Source organism: Erythranthe guttata, chromosome 7 (assembly GCF_056151865.1).
Source record: "Erythranthe guttata isolate IM_541 chromosome 7, IM_541, whole genome shotgun sequence".
In the NCBI taxonomy this organism is placed as follows: Eukaryota; Viridiplantae; Streptophyta; class Magnoliopsida; order Lamiales; family Phrymaceae; genus Erythranthe; species Erythranthe guttata.
This window is the reverse complement of record NC_142539.1, coordinates 8,773,615-8,793,208: the sequence shown is the minus strand read 5'-3', so window position 1 is coordinate 8,793,208 and position 19,594 is coordinate 8,773,615. Positions and strand designations below refer to the sequence as shown.

At 35.1% G+C, this 19,594-nt stretch overlaps 2 protein-coding genes and 1 long non-coding RNA gene across 3 annotated transcripts; 1 reads left to right on the top strand and 2 right to left on the bottom strand.

Annotated features, from left to right (window-relative positions):
- Positions 1-5,834: 5,834 nt before the first annotated feature.
- On the bottom strand, positions 5,835-6,818 carry LOC105950356 (uncharacterized). The gene is made up of 2 exons (XM_012973705.1): positions 6,314-6,818; positions 5,835-6,256 (listed from the first exon to the last, which is right to left on the bottom strand). The coding sequence occupies exons 1-2, from the start codon at positions 6,816-6,818 to the stop codon at positions 5,835-5,837; spliced, it is 927 nt and encodes a 308-aa protein (XP_012829159.1).
- A 1,710-nt stretch (positions 6,819-8,528) lies between these two features.
- On the top strand, positions 8,529-9,869 carry LOC148769153 (uncharacterized). The gene is made up of 3 exons (XR_016032029.1): positions 8,529-8,855; positions 8,940-8,975; positions 9,480-9,869. It is a non-coding gene; the product is annotated as an uncharacterized LOC148769153 (long non-coding RNA).
- Positions 9,870-17,211: 7,342 nt separating this feature from the next.
- LOC105950357 (uncharacterized) lies at positions 17,212-19,280 on the bottom strand. Its single transcript, XM_012973706.2, has 3 exons — positions 18,716-19,280; positions 18,192-18,563; positions 17,212-18,122 (listed from the first exon to the last, which is right to left on the bottom strand). The coding sequence occupies exons 1-3, from the start codon at positions 19,278-19,280 to the stop codon at positions 17,212-17,214; spliced, it is 1,848 nt and encodes a 615-aa protein (XP_012829160.2).
- Positions 19,281-19,594: the final 314 nt, after the last annotated feature.

The window sequence follows — 19,594 nt, the reverse complement described above, 5'->3', positions numbered from 1 at the left end:
ATGATCGTTGTGAAAGTGCTAAATTTAGTGGTGAGAGGGGCCTCTAAGAGCTTCACGGCGGAATGCAATGCGCTTAGAGACATAAGACACAAAAATCTCGTGAAAATAATGAGTGTTTGTGAGATTATAGACTTCCAAGGAAACTATTCCAAAGCGATTGTCTACGAGTTTAAGGCTAACGGAAGTTTATATAAGTGGTTGTACTACAATGGCGAACAAGAACAAGAAACCAATGCAACAAATAGAAACCTTGGTTTTATTCAGAGGCTCGATATTGCGATCCATGTTTCTCAAGAACTCGAGTATCTCCATTGTGGTACTGATTCGGTAATTGTTCATGGCGATTTGAAGTCGAGTAACATTCTCTTGGTTGAAGATATGACGGCTTTTGTCGGTGACTCTGTATTGTCCAAGATTATTTCAAGTAAACTTCCAATGCACGAAAGTAGCATCACAATCGGGACCAAGGGTACTTTCAGATATCTTCCACCAGGTAACGACTTAATTATAAACAGTTTTCTATTCATTAAAACTCTGTTATTCATAATATGAATTATATATCTCAAATTTATGCGGAATATGGTTGGAGTAACTCCGTCTTCACGAAAGGGGATGTATATAGCTACGGTATACTTGTCTTGGAACTTTTTACAAATAGAAGACCGACCGATGACTCGTTTAATGATCATGTCAATCTTCGTAATTTCGTTAGCGCTGCATTGCCGGATAGTGTAACGGAAGTTGCGGATCCTCTCATTCAAATAGGCTCCGATATGGACAACACTAAGATCGAGCACTTTTTGGCTTCGGACTTAGTATTGGAGTGTCATGTTCAAAGGAAACGCCGAGAGATAGGATGATGATGACAGATGTTGTTAATGAATTGGGAATGACCACTTGCCGCGACTCTGGTGCCTCAGCCACCACCGCTGGAGTTGCTTGATGATGGAATCAATCAACCCCGAGGAGTATGCAGAAACCTTGGACTGCATGTTCATAGAGAATTGCCACCTCCGTTCTCCATTGCCCTCGCCCTAGATCTACCAATGTTTTGGCGGTTAGAGATACCAAAGTTTCCGATTTCATCATTAGATTTTCGATTACGCCATTAAAGAGGCTTATCCACGCCGCCGTCATCTGCGCCCCAATGTTGCCATCATTTTGCTTCTATTCTTTTTTTTGCTGTTGAAATTGTGTTGGGTATCACTCACAGGAAAATAGTTGTTTTCGTCACTATTTTAGTTGTTTTCAAGTTCTGCTATTTCTTTTAGTTGGTTTCAAATTCTACTATTTGTTTTAGTTGTTTTAGGTAATTTATAGTTGGATTTGATAATTTTTAGTCGATTTCGTAGTTGGTTTCAAATTCTACCATTTGTTTTAGTTGTCTTAGGTAATTTATAGTTGGATTTGACAATTTTGAAGTCGATTTCAACATATTTGTAGTTTGTTTCGATTGTTGTAAATCGCCTAATGGTATTGCTCTTCGGTTTGATGATTGTGGAAAATAAAGTATGACAATAATAATAAAATATATAGAGAGAATACAAAGACAAAAATCCGTAGAGAGATTAATAAGGGTGTAAAATTGGGGGAGGGAGAATTCCATTATATATGTGAGAAAACCACCGGGAGTTACAAGAGAAGTTACAAAGGAAGTTACTCTACCACTAACACAAATGGAAAGACATAGGGTAGGTTAGTGATCTAGTGGGCAATTGGGTGGTTATGTTAGGAAACCCCACAAACATATTATTTACAGCACTCCCCCTTGGGGATTCCTATTAAAACAACTATTGTGCATTTCATGTTGCCTCATTAAAACCTTCCGAGTAATAAAACCCAGTGGGACAAAACAACCTCGGTTAGGAAAAAGAGTACAACTCACAATCTTTCCAATCAGCATATATTGCCTCGTTAAAACCTTAGCGGGTAACCAAAAACCCTGTGGGAAAATAAATCCCGTAAAAAGGAAAAAGAGTACAACAGGGCATCTAAGTATCTTCTGGATACTGAGTACCTACAGGGTACTCCCCCTCAAGTTAACTCCCCCTGATGTCTATAAGAGAGCGAGCTCAGATAATCTATGCAGGCCAATAGCCTTAACATGCTTCTCAAAAGTTACTTTAGGTAATGACTTAGTAAATAAATCAGCTCAATTATCCTGACTTCTGATCTGCTGGATCATTATTTGTTTGAGATATTGTTGTTGCTGATTGAAGAAAAACTTTGGAGCTATATGCTTGGTGTTGTCACCTTTAATGAAGCCTGTCTTCATTTGCTGAATGCACGCTGCATTATCCTCGAATATGATCGTAGCATCTTCTGTGGGAGCCAATCCACAGGAATCTCGAATATGCCCATTCATGGCTCTAAGCCAAGTACATTTACGCACTGCCTCGTGAAGTGCTAAAATCTCTGCATGATTCGATGAAGTGGCAACTAAGGTCTGTTTTGTAGACCTCCAAGACACAGCTGTGTTCCCAATGGTAAACACATATCCAGTTTGGGAACAAGCTTTGTGTGGGTTTGACAGATACCCAGCGTCAGCATAACCCACAAGCTTTGCATCCCTTAATGATGCATAAGGATAGAACAAACTCATGTCTATTGAACCCTTAAGGTAACGAAATACGTCCTTTACACCATTCCTATTGCGGCGTGTTGGTGCTGAACTAAAACTTGATAGCTAATTTACCGCAAATGTGATATCAAGTCGAGTACATTGAGCTAAGTACAATAATGCGCCTATTGCACTTAAGTACGGCACTTCAGGTGCTAACACTTCTTCGTCCTCCTCCACAGGACGGAACGGGTCCTTCGACCTATCCAATGATCGGACTACCATAGGCATGCTCGATGGTTTCGCTTTATCCACATTAAAGCGTCTTAACATCTTCCAGATGTAGTTCGATTGATGGACCTAAATTCCATCAGCACGGTGTACTATCTCAAGTCCGAGACAAAAATCAGTCCTACCGAGATCTTTCATCTCAAACTCATGTGTTAGGAGTTGGGCTGTTTTACGGACTTCTTCAGGAGTCCCAATCAAATTCATATCATCAACATAAACGGCTACAACAACAAACCTAGAACATGTTTTCTTAATAAACACGCAAGGACAAATATCATTGTTCACGTATCCCCTTCCGAGCAAGTATTCCCTTAGGCGATTATACCACATTCTTCCAGATTGTTTCAAGCCATAAAGTGAACGTCTCAACCTAACTGAGAAGGTGTTCCGTGTTCTGGAACTAATTGCTTCGGGTAATCGAAGTTCTTCAGGAACTTTCATATATATACTCGTATCTAGATCCCCATATAGATAAGTTATGACCACATCCATGAGTTTCATAGTCAGTTCCTCGGATATAACCAAACTAACTAGATATCTGAATGTAATAATATCCATAACAGGAGAATATGTCTCCTCAAAGTCAATCCCAGGTCGCTGAGAAAAGCCTTGTGCTACGAGACGAGCCTTATATCTCATAATCTCGTTTTTCTCATTTCTTTTCCTTATGAATACCCATTTATATCCCACGGGTATAAATCCAGGAGGTGTAGGAGCTACCGGCCCAAACATTCCCCTTTTTACCAATGAGTCAAACTCAGTATGGATTGTTTTTTCCCAATTCGGCCAATCATCCCTCTGTTTACATTCATCAATTGATCGAGGCTCAATATCATCACTCAATACAATTTCAGTAGCTACTGTGTAAGCAAACACATCATTGATGATTATTTCATCTCTATACCACACCTCATTTCTCGGGAATGGATACTAATGTCGAGGCGTCCCCCAATTTCGTCTCCAAGACGGATCCATAGTCTGGAACTATTTCATGAGATGGATCGGGTGGGATCTCATTGTTACTAGTGCTAACCGCATTCAACTGTTGGACATTCATCCGCTTCCGGGGATGAGAATCCTTTGATCCAATTGGTCTCCCCCTCTTCTAGGCAGGGAGATATGATTGGTTAGCAGGGATTGATGGCCTTCCCACGTTTTGTCCTTCTGGGACATCTATCATTGCAGGCACGTTTGCAGCTGGTATATGAGATCTCATCACTTTTTCTAAGTGAGAGAATGAGTCTGGCATATTATTGGCTACTTTCTGTAGATCTATGAGTCTACGTACTTCAAACTCTCTAACTAAAGTAGGGGGATCGTGATGAGACACAGTGGGGTCATTCCACACAACTTCACGCCATTCTTCTGGAACATCAGTGTGAACATTCTTTCCTCCCCCTAACGGCGGGAAGACGGTCTCATCAAATTGACAGTCCGCGAATCGAGCGGTAAAGAGATCGCCTATCAAGGGTTCTAAATATCGTATTATAGATGGTGATATATAACCAACATAAATGCTCAATCTACGTTGAGGTCCCATCTTGGTCCGTTGTGGCGGAGAAATCGGCACATAAACTGCACACCCAAATGTGCATAAATGAGAAACAATTGGTATACTTCCGAACACCAACTGTAACGCGGAATATGGTTGGGTTGCAGTGGGCCTCAATCGCAATAACATAGCTGCGTGCAATATTGCATAGCCCCAAGAAGAGATTGAAAGTTTGGTGCGCATTACCAAAGTTCGTGCAATCCTCTATAAATTCTTAACAAATGCCTTTGCAAGGCCATTTTGGGTATGAACATGTGCTATAGGATGTTCTGTGTCAATACCTAAGGACATGCAATATTCGTCGAAAGACCGCGACGTAAACTCTGTAGCATTATCCAGTCGAATAGACTTAATGGGATAATCAAGATAGTGTGCTCTCAATCTTATTATTTGAGAGAGTAGTTTAGCATAACCAGCATTCCTCGTAGACAACAAATTGACCTGTGACCACTTAGTCGAACCATCAACCATCACCAAAAAATATTTAAAAGGTCCACATGGTGGTGAGATGGAGCCACATATATCTCCTTGGATTCGTTCCAAGAAACCAAGAAATCTTTATTAGTTTGTGCATAAGCTGGCATAGGATCAGGTTTTCCAATAGAACATGGTACACATATCTTATCATTGTGTACAAGATCCTTATTCGTTAGTGGATGCCCAATAGATGTGTTATTAATTTGGGGCATCACACTTTGACCCGGATTTTCCAGTCGGTCATGCCATAGAAAGTATTTGCTCAGATCACTAGACTTCGAGCAATTGACAAGGTGTGCTTCTGGCACTCAAATTTTGGTCCTATATAACCCTATCGAAAGTCCCTCTCATTTTTCCAAGGTATGATTCTGGACGTACACATTAGAGGTGATGCACATATATTCGATCCCCTTTTCATCAATTGTTTCAACATGATAACTATTGGCTCGAATATCTTTAAAACTCAGCAGCGTTCTACTGGAACGTGGAGAGTAAAAAGCTTCTCTAATGGTCAGAATTGTGCCATGAGGTAACATAATATGGGCATTACCATAACCATCTATCATACTAGATCTGCCTGATATAGTAGTCAAAGAAGTCTTACTAGACATGAAACTAACAAAATATGACTTATCCCTAAGTATACTGTGTGTTGTCGCACTATCTGCCAGACATTCATCCCCACATGCCATGTCTAGAAAGATAAATAAATCTAATCATATATTCCGCAATTGAAAATACTTTAATGAAATCCAAACAAGATAACTCTATAGAATACCATAAAAACTGAATTAAAACATAACAACATAAAATATAGTCCATATAATAAAACACAAACATAATCCAAATACGAAATTGGTTCAGAAGCATGACCAAATAAACAACATAACTTAAAACTGATAAACTAGAAACATAAAAGAACATAATGTCTAAGCTCATAAAATAACCCTCCAATCATATTCCAAAATGGGTCATTGGGTCAGATGTGCCCAGATTTGGAAGTCGAGCAATGGGCTCCTCATTGAGAACGTCTATCTCAACCAAGTTGGTCTCCGGTGGTGCATTGTTATTTACACTACCAACCATAACGTTCCTCTCACGACAGGTGCGTGACCAATGCCCTGTTCCACCGCATCTATGACATGTATCTCTATTCTGATTTTGATTCTGATTCGGGGCTCTATTCTGTTGCGCACCTCTAGGTCGAGCATTGTTACCTCCTCTTGGCATATTCCCCCTTTGCCCATACTGTGGGGGACCATTAGGTGGCCTATTATAAGGATTATGCCCGCCCCTATTACCCCGTCCTCTCACTCGACGATTGAACCCCCGTCCTCTGCCTCCTCCACGGTAGTTTATGTTGACCAAATTTGCTTCTGGCAAAGGTTGAGGATTTCAATTGACCAAATTTGCTTCTGGCAAAGGTCGAGTACCAACTGGTCGAGCCTGGATGTTCTTCAAAAGAAGATCAAGGTTCTTCTTGGCGAGGAGTAGAACTATGACCAACTCTGAAAACTGAGTATAGTTCTTGGCTCTATACTGTTGAGACAGTATCATATGTGAGGCACGGAATGTAGAGTATGTCTTCTCCAGAATCTCAGCATTAGTTAGTTTCTCTCCACAAAACTCCAGGGTGGATTTGATGCGACATACTTCAGAGCTATACTCGTTAACGGTTTTGAAGTCCATAAACCGTAAGTGAATCCATTTGTTTCTTGCTTCAGGCAAGAGGATTATCTTTTGGTGATCAAATCGACTAGCTAGGGCTTCCCATAGTATTTGGGGATCCTCAATCGATGAGTGGTCCGAACGGAGGACCTCATCTAAGTGCCTCCTAATCAGAATCATAGCTTCAGCCTTCGGGGCTTCGTTAAGAAGATTTTCTTTGACAATAGCCATCCTCAGTTTCTTACTAGTGAGATGGATCTTAACATCCATTGTCCAACTCACGTAGTTCTCACTAGATACATTCAAAGGGGTGAAATCAAGTTTGCTAAAATATTCCATCCTATCATACATAGACAAAGTATACATGCGAATCAAATTATTATGTATTACTTTTATGTCATGAAATTTGCATATGACGTGATACAACCATATATAGCATATATGACTCGCATAGAATTCATATTTATTTAAAAAATATTTCAAATAGTTCATGATTATTGGGCAAAATGATTGTTTCATGCACACAGAATATTCACAGGGATGATTTTATTCACTAGTCAAATAACATTAAATGTCCAAACATGTACGCAAAATATTCATAGTAAAATCATTCTACAAGAATATTACATATTACTCATCTTGACAAATAGATTAATTCATAAACTTCTTATCTTCATTCACCAACAAATTAAAACTCATATAACAATCTATTCATGAATCATACAGTACTCGAAACATCAACCGAGATTTTCAAACAAATATCAAATGACATCAAATAAATATGCTACACAACTTTTCATGCTGATTCGAATTTATCTAGCATGCATTCATATAATAAAGAATTTCAAGGGGTTAAGGCTTACTTGAAAATTTATAAAAATCAGATACTACTGAGAAGATTATACGTTCTACGAAAGTAGATCACCGTCTCACAAACGAACCACACTCACAATTTCTCGAAGTATTCTAGCCCCACAAACAATTGTTCTTCCACGATCACTGCGAGCAATTCGTGCTGATAACGTGTTGTAAATCGCCCTAATGGTATTGCTCTTCGGTTTGACAACTGTGGAAAATAAAGTATGACAACAATAATAAAATATAGAGAGAGAATAAAAAGACAAAAATCCGTAGAGAGATTAATAAGGGTGTAATATTGGGGGAGGGAGAATTCCATTATGTAGGTGAGAAAACCACCGGGAGTTACAAGAGAAGTTACAAAGGAAGTTACTCTACCACTAACACAAATGGAAAGACATGGGGTAGGTTAGTGATCTAGTGGAGAATTGGGTGGTTATGTTAGGAAACCCCACAAACATATTATTTACCACATCGATAATTTTATAGTGATTTCGATAATTTATAGTTAATTTTTATACTAGTTTATTTCAAACTGGTAAACCTTGAATACCATAATTTTTTAGTTATTTACCATAATTTTATAGTTTCTTGTGAAAAAAAACCAAAAAATTGAAAATTGTAGTTGATTAAGAAATTTTTGTAGTTGATTATGGAAAGAAAAAAAATTTCAAATAAAAATATTCAAAATTGATTAAAATATTTAAAAAAAATTAGTTGATTTCAGAATTTTTTTAGTTGATATATGAAAAAAAGCGGAAAAAAAGCTGGAAAAAAAAGATAAAAAAATTATCTTTTATTAGAATTTTTTTAAAATATTATTTATATAAATATAAAAATGAATCAAGTATCGTGTAGTGGGAATTTATTAGTGGAGAGGCACAAATTTGGAATATGAAAAAAGTTGGACCTACTACTAATATTGAAAATAAGGGTGGATCCACTCTTATTATAATGGGGCAATTTGCTATAGGTCCTTCTCTAAGAGATTTTATATGTATAAATCCAACTACTAATTCTCTATTTTTATTATATTTATTATTTTTATAGTGTCTAAAATACCCCTAATAAAATATAGAAAATAAAAATCTCCAAATAATAGTCAATCTTATAAAGGTTTTAATCCCACTTTTTTCTCCCGAGACAACATCGTTGCAAATCTTCAAATCCCAAAATACGATTTTATATTTCTTTCATCTTCTCCAACGCAAAAGCAGAAAACACAAAAACTTGTGTTCGTTTGCTGTTCGTTTATGGTTCTTTTGATGTTTTCGTTTGTTGTTCGTTTATGGTTCCTTTGATGTTTGTTTATGGTTCCTTTGATGTTTTGTCGTTTTTTAATTGAAATAAAAAACCCTAGATTTGTTTGTTTGTTGTTCGTCATCCTCGTAACGTCAAATTGAAGAACTTCAATATCAAACAAGATGGTGCGGAAACGTAAAATTCCAGGTAATTAATTCCTTTTTATTTCTCCAATTTTTTTAGATGTTTTGATGATGATTTAACGACCCATTATTGGTATTTTTATCTCAGAAGAAAAAAATGTTGATATTGGAGCATCGATCTGAGGTAATTATTCACACATTTTAAAGGTTTCGATTTATATTTTGTATGATTGTTTAACGTATTTTTACATTTTTGTTTTCATTTTTTTTCAGTCAGTTGTTGATGTTTATTTGTTGTCGTTTGTGTTGTTATTTGAAATTTGCATTTTATTGTGCATTATTGAAACATCGTGTTTTTGTTTTTTTGTTGTTCTTGTGGTATGCATTTTGTTGTTCTTGTTTTCTTTATTTTGTGGATGTTCCTGTGGTCTGCTATTTGTTTGCACTTTGTTACTTGTTTGCAATCGAATCATCATTTTCTTGTTTGCAGTTGCTTGTTACACTTTGAATTTCTTATTTGTAATTATCTATTTGAAATTTTCTTGCTTGCATTTATTTGTTTACACTTTGAATTCCTTGTTTGTAATTGCAGTTATTGTTATTAATTTGCTATTTTTTGTTCATTTTTGCAATTTATTGTTTGCAATTGAAAGTCTTATTTAGTTTTATTTTGTGTGTGCTAAAACAGCTACTTCAAAGAAAAAAAAAGAAGCAAGGTATTAAATGACTCTTCGACGTCTTCCAAAGGAGGAAAAACAAGAGCAAATTAGATTGCAAACAAAGTCCTCAAAGAACAAGGTATTACAGAAGATCCATGGATCCCACAATATTCACTCAAACCTCGTTTCACTTGTTTACATCTTCAACCGTCATAAATTCAAAGTACACCAAATTAAATGTGTCAGAAAAGTTGTATCTTGAAGTATTTTGTACTTAACGCACTAATTTGCTTCTATACAAAAATTAGCTTTTTGGTGTTTGTTATAACATCTTTTATTTTGTATTTCGTGTTTTGAATCTATTTCATATTGCTTGAGTAAAAAATGCACTAGGGGCAGTGTTGTATATTGTTTTTGTCTACTATGTTTGTTGTTTATTATTTGTGTTTGCCGTTTACTATTTATTATTTGCGTTGTTATTTATTGTTTATGTTATTTTAAGTTATAAATTGCAATTTGCAGTTTTCTTTTATATATTGAAAATTTATTTTGATTGTTAATTTTTTATTTTTTATTTGGTTTGCTGAAGTAAAAACAGTTAGGAAATGCAAACAAAAAAAAATGCAATACAGTCCAAAAATACGAAATAAAAATTAATATTGAAAAATATATGGTTTCAAACAATTAATATTCAAAAATATAGGGTTTCAAGAATGTTGATTAGTGAAGATTGCTATAAGATATTTATGGAAATAATGTTTTTTTACAAGAATTGAAAAAAAAATTCACAATAACTAATGGCTCTCTTAAGAGAGAGAAAAGGTATAAGAGAGAGATAAAGAGAGGAAGGGGTGTGGGGGAGAGTTGGGATTGTGGAGAGAGAGAAATATATATTACGTGTGTATTAGAAAAAGAGAGATATGTGTGGGATTTGTTCCCTCAATTTTCAAAATAACTATTTATATATAAATATTAATTGAAGGTTATTTATGTCTATACAGTAATTATTTTATTTTATTTTATTTGTCAATGGACCTACACCTATGTTCATCTAATAGAATGGATCTCCACCTATATAAGTCCAAAATTAGGGGTGTCTAGCCAATTTCCCCTATTATAAAAAGCTAGTGGGGGTTATCATAAATAGTCCGTAATTAAAATAGGGACATCCTATTTTTTTTCTTAATTGCAAATATCATCTTTGTTATCTCTAATTACCAAATACCCTCCTATCAAAAAAAAAAAAAAAACATTCACCAACACCCCTTGTGTTAACAAATTCGAAGCTCACTGCACCCACTATGCTTTTAGTAGTTGGACTACATGTGGAATGACAAAAATACATTAGGAGTTTTTTTAGCAATTAGTAAAGTATATTTAATTTACAAATATTGTATGCATTTCTATTTTAAATTTTTTTAAACTTTGTAATTAATTTAAGGCACTTTACAAATAAATCCATCAATGGGTACTTATTCATAAAGGGGTTCAAACAAAAAACTCTTACAAAAAAGTCCACACATTGTCCAGAGGTTTGTAAAAGACTAAAATAGCCCCCTCACATTTTAATAAGCTCCAATTTCATCCACTAATTCAATTTTACCTCAATTTGACCCCAAATTTCACAAATTATTCAATTTTCACCGAAAAAAACAATTTTATGGACATTTTCGTCCATCGTCGCCGGTCTCCGGCGTTGAATTTTCTTTTTTTCTTCTTATTCATGATTTTTCCGCCGGTTTACGGCGGCGGAGAAAACAAACCAGAAAAAAAAGGAAAAAGTCAAAGCCAAAGACAGGTGGTCAACGCCAAAAATGGGCAGCAGAAAAAACAAGTTCAGAAAAAAAAGTTAAAAACAAAAGTCAAAATTGGTCAAAAGTAATTAAATTGGGGTTACAATTAACAATTGGGTGTAAATGGTTGGGGGTAATTTTGTCATATACATTAAATTTTCCTTTATTTATAATCTTATATATAAAAGAAAGAAAAGCTGGGCAACTCTAAAAACACTAATGGTATTTCTGTAATTATTTATTTTTAGTATTTTTTCTCTTTTAATTTTCAACAATTGTCAATCTCCTATTTTTCATCAATATATCTTAAAACTTAAGAGATAAAGATAGAAATTCAATTTGTTAAATCTAAATCTATATATTTAGATTATAAATCTTAATATGTAAGATTAAAAAAAATCATTATTTATATATAAAAGAAAGGTTTTACCCGAAACCCTAAAAAACAGTTTTTTCTTGAAAAATAAATCCCTTTGTTTTTTCTTTTTTTTTCTCCTCTTCAAGTGCATGTTTGTTGTTTTTTTTATATAATTATTTTCTTTAAAAAACAAATTCCTTTGTTTTCTCCTTTCTTATCTCTTCTTCAAGACACGTTTTTTTTTTTTTTTTTTTATATAATTATTTTTTTATACTTTTCTGCACGTGTGAAAATTTTACCGTTTGCTCTTTTATCGTGTGACGGGAAATAGTTTTAATAGCACGTTTTTTTTTATATATATAATTAATTATATTTGCCTTTTCTTATTTTATCCTATTTTCTCCTCTTTTATATCTACCTTCAAATAGTTCTTATTGCACGTTTCTAATCTCTTTTCTTATATAATTATTATTTTGTTTCGTTTTTTTTTCATCCCCACTAATCACAATTAGCTATGATATTTTTTATTTTATTTTTTGGTTTTCCACTCAACGTCATCTTTAACTTCTTTTCTTAACTTCCCCACTATTCTCCATCTCAACCCCCATAAATTTTCCTATATATACATGTTATCAAGAACATCGAAGAACACTATAATTGTCCTCTCTTTCATCACATCAATAATTTTCAACATAAGAAATCATATGTTTTTGTCTTAGCTAACAATTCAATTATGTTATTTTTTTCGTTTTCTTAACATTCTTTACTACGGTACAAATTTTGTAGGAATATTAACGACTTCACAATTTATTTTGGCTATTAGGTAATTTCTCCGATCAAGTAATTATATTATCAACAATGCCGACTTCCTTTGCTGCTGCATCAATTATCATGGCGTTCGTTCTATTTGTTTCATTAATCTTGGTATTTTTGATATATTTCATTAACTTTTTTTTTATCACGTTCTTTTTTTTTTTTTACTCTTTACTTGTTATTTTTCAGGCTCAAAATTCAGCCGTTCGAATTGGAGTCCGTAACATACCAATTTATGGACAACATCTTTTCATTAGCATTGTAATTTTTTATTGGACAACGATCGTCCTAACTTTCTTCTTCTTCTGTAAATACATGTTTCATAGCTTTCGTAGGCAATGTCCCTTTAATTCACAATCAGTCATCCCAGAAGACCACCAAGTTGTTTTACCAGACTATTGTGAATCAATTGCATCAGGGCGCTCAGAAGACTGTAAAGAAATTTTTGAAGCTCAATTCCTTGCAAGCTGCAAATTATGTATGAGGTGCAATGAACGTGCAAGATCTTATGAAATAGTGCGTTGCACTCATTGTAAATACACCACCATGCACCCAGGCTGTATATGAGATATGCCATCTGATGTTACGCTTAATCTTTATCAACCGGGTTGGATTTGTAGGTTTGTGCCATTAGATTTGTTGTTTTTTATCGGCTTTTAGCTGATTAAACAACATGTTTTGGTAGTTTCAAGTGTATTTGCGAATAACGTAGAATGTTCGCAATTTTCTTCTTATTTTTTATCATCATGTTGCACGGTTGATCACATATTCCATTTTCGTTTTGTTCCTTTGTAAATATTTTCAATTAATTAATATATTATGCTCAATAGCTTTATTGTTACCATACGAGGACTTTTCCCATGCATGTGTTCTATATTATTGCATTACATAGACCCAATTATAGTCCTCACATTCTGATATGCAATAAATTACAAATGCCAGCATCCAATTATTATTAAACTACTCCTAATGTTGAGTTGTTGAGTTATTATTATTATTTAAAAAACTTAACATATGGGTCAAATGTTAGCTAATATGTAAGAGGTATAACCGAGTTTTGATATTATATAAATCTTTGTGCAATCATATATAATTTCAGGAAATACATTTTTTTTTATTAATTTACTTACATATTATTATGGGGCTATTTGTCAACCACCCCTCATTCAATTTTGACTTCTTGATAAATCCATTTTTTTTAATTGATATTTGTTATAAATCCAATTAACTCTAATTATCCAAAATGCCCCTATTTACTATTATTGAAATTACTATATTATATTATTGTGGAAAAATCAATCCATTTTTGGTAGATATGCAAATCCCCCCCTGTTCTCTCCCCATCTCACACCATCCCCTATTATCTCTCCTATCACATATCTCACGTTAATTTTAGTTTATGCTATCCCATTTTTTTTTTTTAATAGTTTTATTTTTTACAATTTAAAACAAAAATTGTTGCAATGTTTTTTTCTTTCTTCAGTGTTTTAAATGGTTTATATTTAAAAAAAATTAAAATCCACTACATACTCATCGAAAACCACTAAATTTATCGGAAAACACTATGAAATTAAAGTAAAAATTTACTATAAATAAGCATAATCCACATTAATATTAACGTAATCCACTATTAAATTAGTGTAATTCACTACATGTTCATCGAAAACCACTATGTGTATGACAGTTATGTAACATGAAAACCACTATGTATAACAACTATGTAAACATGAAAACCACTCTGTATAACATCTATGTAAACATGAAAATCACTCTGTATAAACAATAACATAACGTTCAAGCAACACAAACATGTTCATACATCTGAGCAAATAAAAACGCCAGATTAATATATTTATATATATATATATATATATATATATATATATATATATATATATATATATATATATATATATATATATATATATATATGAGGTCATTAGCAATACACCCCTCTTATAGATAAAAACTAGTGATAAGTCCATACCATAATTCTTTCTTTGTGAAAACCCCCTAAATTATTTAATTCCCATCTTACCCCTCTAGTAGCATCTCACATTTATTTTTTATATTTATATATTGTTTTCAAAATCCCTATTAACAAGGGACCTAATCCCGCTATTTATGTTTAATTATTTAGTTTCTCTAATAAACTACTCTTAATTAAACATTTAAAAAGAAAAAAAAATTAAACCGCACCATCGTTAAGAAGGACGCACAGGGATTTCTCCCCAAAATCAAAAACTGGAAAAAAATCAAAACACTCGTTGCGAATCTGCAGTCACATTCCAGAATCGAAGATCGTTGCTACAAAATCGTCCACCCACTTTCCTCATTCACAGTCGTGTTTTATTTCAGTGGTGTTTCGGTAGTCATAATCCCGTGAATTTGAGTTTCGATAGTCACATTCGAATCTGCTTTTTGAAATGAAGAAGAAAGCGTCACAGAAGCGTAAACGAAGACCCAATCCTCAGGACATTATGCATCTTGATGCCGGTTAGTTCGTATACCTAAATCCTTTTTTTTTGCCAATCAATTTTTGTACCATATATTGCAAAAATATAGTTTTTTGGGGATGATTTATGGTTTCATCATGACTATATGTGACTATGCTACATACACATTGAATCTATGGTTGTTCGGATTTCATTGGAATCTATTCTGTATGTATGCCCAAACTGCAATTTAACCAATGTTAATAATGTTCTGACTTCTTAACATCTGCAGCCGAAATATGCTCTGATTTGAGTATGTTAAAAAAAATTGAAACTAAATTAGTGTATTGTTATAGTCGTTTTATGTAGTCATGTTGATATAATGTATGGTGTATGTCTGCATGTTGATGAAATTAGTTGTATATGTCTGCATGTGTGATCGTAGATCCAGATTAGATCCATTTTGTTGTTTCAGATGGGATTTACTTTTGTACACACAGAGTTTTTGGGGCAGCAGTCATGTTTAGTATGCGTTGATGTATTAGTTCCCAGCAATAGATGTTGTGGTATATTCATATGGAGTCATGTTGTAGCCCTGTGATTAAGACCTCCACTGCCATAGATAAATAATGTTAACTAAGTTGGTAAACTATTAATTACAAGACAGTTTCTGATTACGTAGTTACATAGTCACATTACCATCATAACTATATGTGACTAGGCCAGAATATGTAGTTATACAGCCACATGTTGATGTAATTAATTATATACCAATGTTAATAATGTTCTGACTTCTTAACATTTGCAGCATAAAATATGCTCTGATTTGAGTATGCTATAAAAATTTGAAACTAAATTAAAATTGTTATAGTCGTTTTATATAGTCATGTTGATATAATGTATGGTATATGTCTGCATGTTGATGTAATTAATTGTATACCAATGTTAATAATGTTATGCCTTCTTAATATTTGCAGCAGAAATATGCTCTGATTTGAGTATGTTATAAAAAAATTGAAACTAAATTAGTGTATTGTTATAGTCGTTTTATGTAGTCATGTTGATATAATGTATGGTGTATGTCTGCATGTTGATGAAATTAGTTGTATATGTCTGCATGTGTGATCATAGATCCAGATTAGATCCATTTTGTTGTTTCAGATGGGATTTACTTTTGTACACACAGATTTTTTGGGGCAGCAGTCATGTTTGGTATGCGTTGATGTATTAGTTCCCAGCAATAGATGTTGTGGAATATTCATATGGAGTCGTGTTGTAGTCCTGTGATTAAGACCTCCACTGGCATAGATAGATAATGTTAACTAAGTTGGTAAACTATTAATTACAAGACAGTTTCTGATTACGTAGTTCATAGTCACATTACCATCATAACTATATGTGACTAGGCCAGAATATGTAGTTATACAGCCACATTACCAAATTCCATGCTATGATTTTTTAACTTTTGCAGTGGGAATGTGATCTGGTTTGAGCATATAATTAAAAACCTGTAATTGAATTGGTGTATTGATGTAGTAACCTTCTGTAGTCATATTGGTAGAATGATTTTATATGGCTGCATATGTGTTACATTACTCCAAACATGTAAAAGTATTGATGACTATATGTATTTATTCATATTATTGATTAGTGTGTAACAGACCAAAATTGATTTTTTTCAGATGAAACTCGAAACATGGCACGTCAAGTGCTTGACCATGGTACGTGGACCTCACAATTAAGAGGGAGCTTGAAGTCAGTTGTTTCATTCTTTGAGGATGTAACACTTGCACCAGCACATTACGAATGCTTGCGGCGTACACCCTTCTACAACTTCGTACTCCCGTTTGCAAAGCACAAGATCACAAAAGATAGTGTTATTGGGTCTCGTATTGCATCCCTAACGATCCTATGGACATACGACAAAGCAACACGAACATACTCACTTGGTGGGAAGTCGCTCAGAATCACACCCAATGATTGCCAACTTATATTTGGGATACCTATCGGAATTCGCAGGATTGATATTACAAAATCATTTAGACCGAGAGACGGCCTGGCTTTACGACGGTTCGCAGAAGATAGTGTTTGTTATCTAACAGATTTAAAAGTGAAGCTGCTAGAGTGCTTGTGGAGCGATTCTTTAGTCGACGTTGAAGATGCAGTCCGCCTTATCATTTTGCTCCTCATGTCTACGGTTTTCTTCAACACATCTGCTGAAATAGTTGCATGGTGGATGTTCAAGTACGTGCGAGACATTGATCAAACGATGGCGTACAACTGGCCAATGGGTATAACAGAGTTCCTTCAGCATCAAATACATATTGCAAAGGAACGAGACAAAACAAAGGGTTGTATTCCACTAAACGTGGTGGTCAGGGGGCCCAACAATCGGCATGTTATTGTCAATCGTAGGCTGCACAAACGGCACAACAGGGTGCGAGTAAGTCTCCCGGTACGACTCAGTGCGGTAATATTTGTCAACGTATTTATAGCCCTCATTAGAATTATTGAACAACACACAAGCAGCATGAGCACAAGGCAATCCAGTGATCTGCCACATCCTGCACGAACACACCCTTTCTTTTATATCAACAACTGCAGTTGGGTCACATAGAACCTCAAACATATGATCCGACGACTTCCTCGCTACCCATACTCTACCTTCTTGAACCAACTGATCCACCTGCTCATGGACTTTGGAGCTAAGCTCCGTTGTCATCGTCGCCCCTTCCTCAGCCCTAATGCTAATATTTATCATGACTTCACCCCTGATATAATCGATAAAATTTGTGATAGGCAAATCACGAGCACCCTTGATCTTCGAGTTCCACGACTCAGCAGCATTTGAGGTCATCTCATTATGCCGATCTCCAACAAAATACGAACATGTCCAGTTAACAAAGGGTAAGTCAGCAATGAAATTATCTACCCTTGCGCCTCCATATTCTTTCAACTCATTCAATTTCTGATGAAACTCAATCTTCGTCGGTGCATATGCACAAGCATTGAATTTAGCAACAATACCCTCTCGAAAATTAGTCGGGAAACCTCTACACTTGTGCAGTAGGTTGTTCTGCAGGTGGACAAGGCAAAATATGTGTCCACAATAAGGGAATATTTCCTTCACACCGCGCAAAATTCCATGGTTACGATCCGATAAGAATGTCAGCACGCGATCTGTTCCAATAGCAGTTTTTAAATGTCGTAGAGAATACGCCCAGTTGTCGTCAGTCTCCTCGTTCACTATTCCAAAAGCTACTGGAAAAAAACCTGAGCAAATGGAAACATACAGTTAGTACTGTAGTCATATATAGTCATGTTAAAAAAAATGGGTTGTACCGTTTTCACTGTCTTTCCCCAACGCACTTAGATGGATTCCCCTGTGTTTCCCAGACAAAAAGGTCCCATCAAGAGCCAGCATAGGTCGACATGCCTTAAACCCCGGCAAACTCCCTTCGAAAGCAAAAAAACACCTCTTAAACTTCATTGATACTGGATCGACATCAAGATGGTACACGCTTCCCGGATTGCTACGCCCAAGATCTTCAAAATACAAGGGCAAGTACGAGTACGACGCCGTAGCGTCACCAAACACATGATGCTTCCCCGCACCAAGTGCCTTCCAAGCAAAAAAATAGCTGATGTCAATGCCATAGTACAATTTGACATTGAGCACGACATCATTCGGCGCCATTTCAGGTTTGATTCTAACTGCATTCATGATCAAACCCGAAATAAATCAGAGGTCAATCTATTTTTGCTCGATGAACCAAATGAAGCTCCGCACGTATGATGTTTTTCAAATGTCCTAATATAAAAGAATCCATTTGCTTTCTGTAGCGAGGCATGAATCCTCCACATACACTTCTTCATCACCCTGTATTTGCACTCTGCCGTAGTCCTTGTAGGTTCATTCTTCACATAGTTAAATTCAAACCCAACTTCAACAGCGTATTTCAGCAATGCATCCCGGAAATCAACAGCCCCGTTCCGAAATCCTTGTCCTACTTCCCTAATAATATTTCTCCAATTGGTACTCAATAACTGTGTGTTATCAAATGTCAACGCATTCGGACAAACACACATGTCGTTACTCAGATAATTACCCATCGAATTGAGAGAGGCAGATTGTGGAACCCTCGCCAACACTACTGCATTAACATTGTCCTTACGCTTCACAGTTATCTCAACACGGTCAAGACCTAGTTGTCGAACCAATGATTTCATATACATTACCTCATCATTGTCACCCAGCATGCCCTCGCCATAACCATCAACATTGTATGTCATCGTAACATCCCTCGCATTCAAGCTGCACCACTTCTCGGCCACAAATCCAACAAGGTCTTCATACACAAAATCAGCCCGGCATATCTTCACCCCGAACGACCCTCCGTACTTCAGAACAACCATCATGCTGGACGACATACTGTGCACGACTGAAGAAAAAAATGGCGAATATGACTGCTCAGACCTATAATATTCATCACAACTGCCTAAAAATAAGACTACTCTTGAATCAATTATGTCAAACTAAGAACCTCACAAATTACTGTAAAAAACACAAAAACGCAACAAAACAAATGTGTAATCACTACATGCAATGTGACTACTCTGTAAATCGGTATAAAGCAGAAGTCAAATACAACATATACACGACAAACCCATATCAATCGGATCGGAACAAAATAGCAATAAAAAACTTGCGAATCAAAAACATCTTAATCATTATCTTAATTACA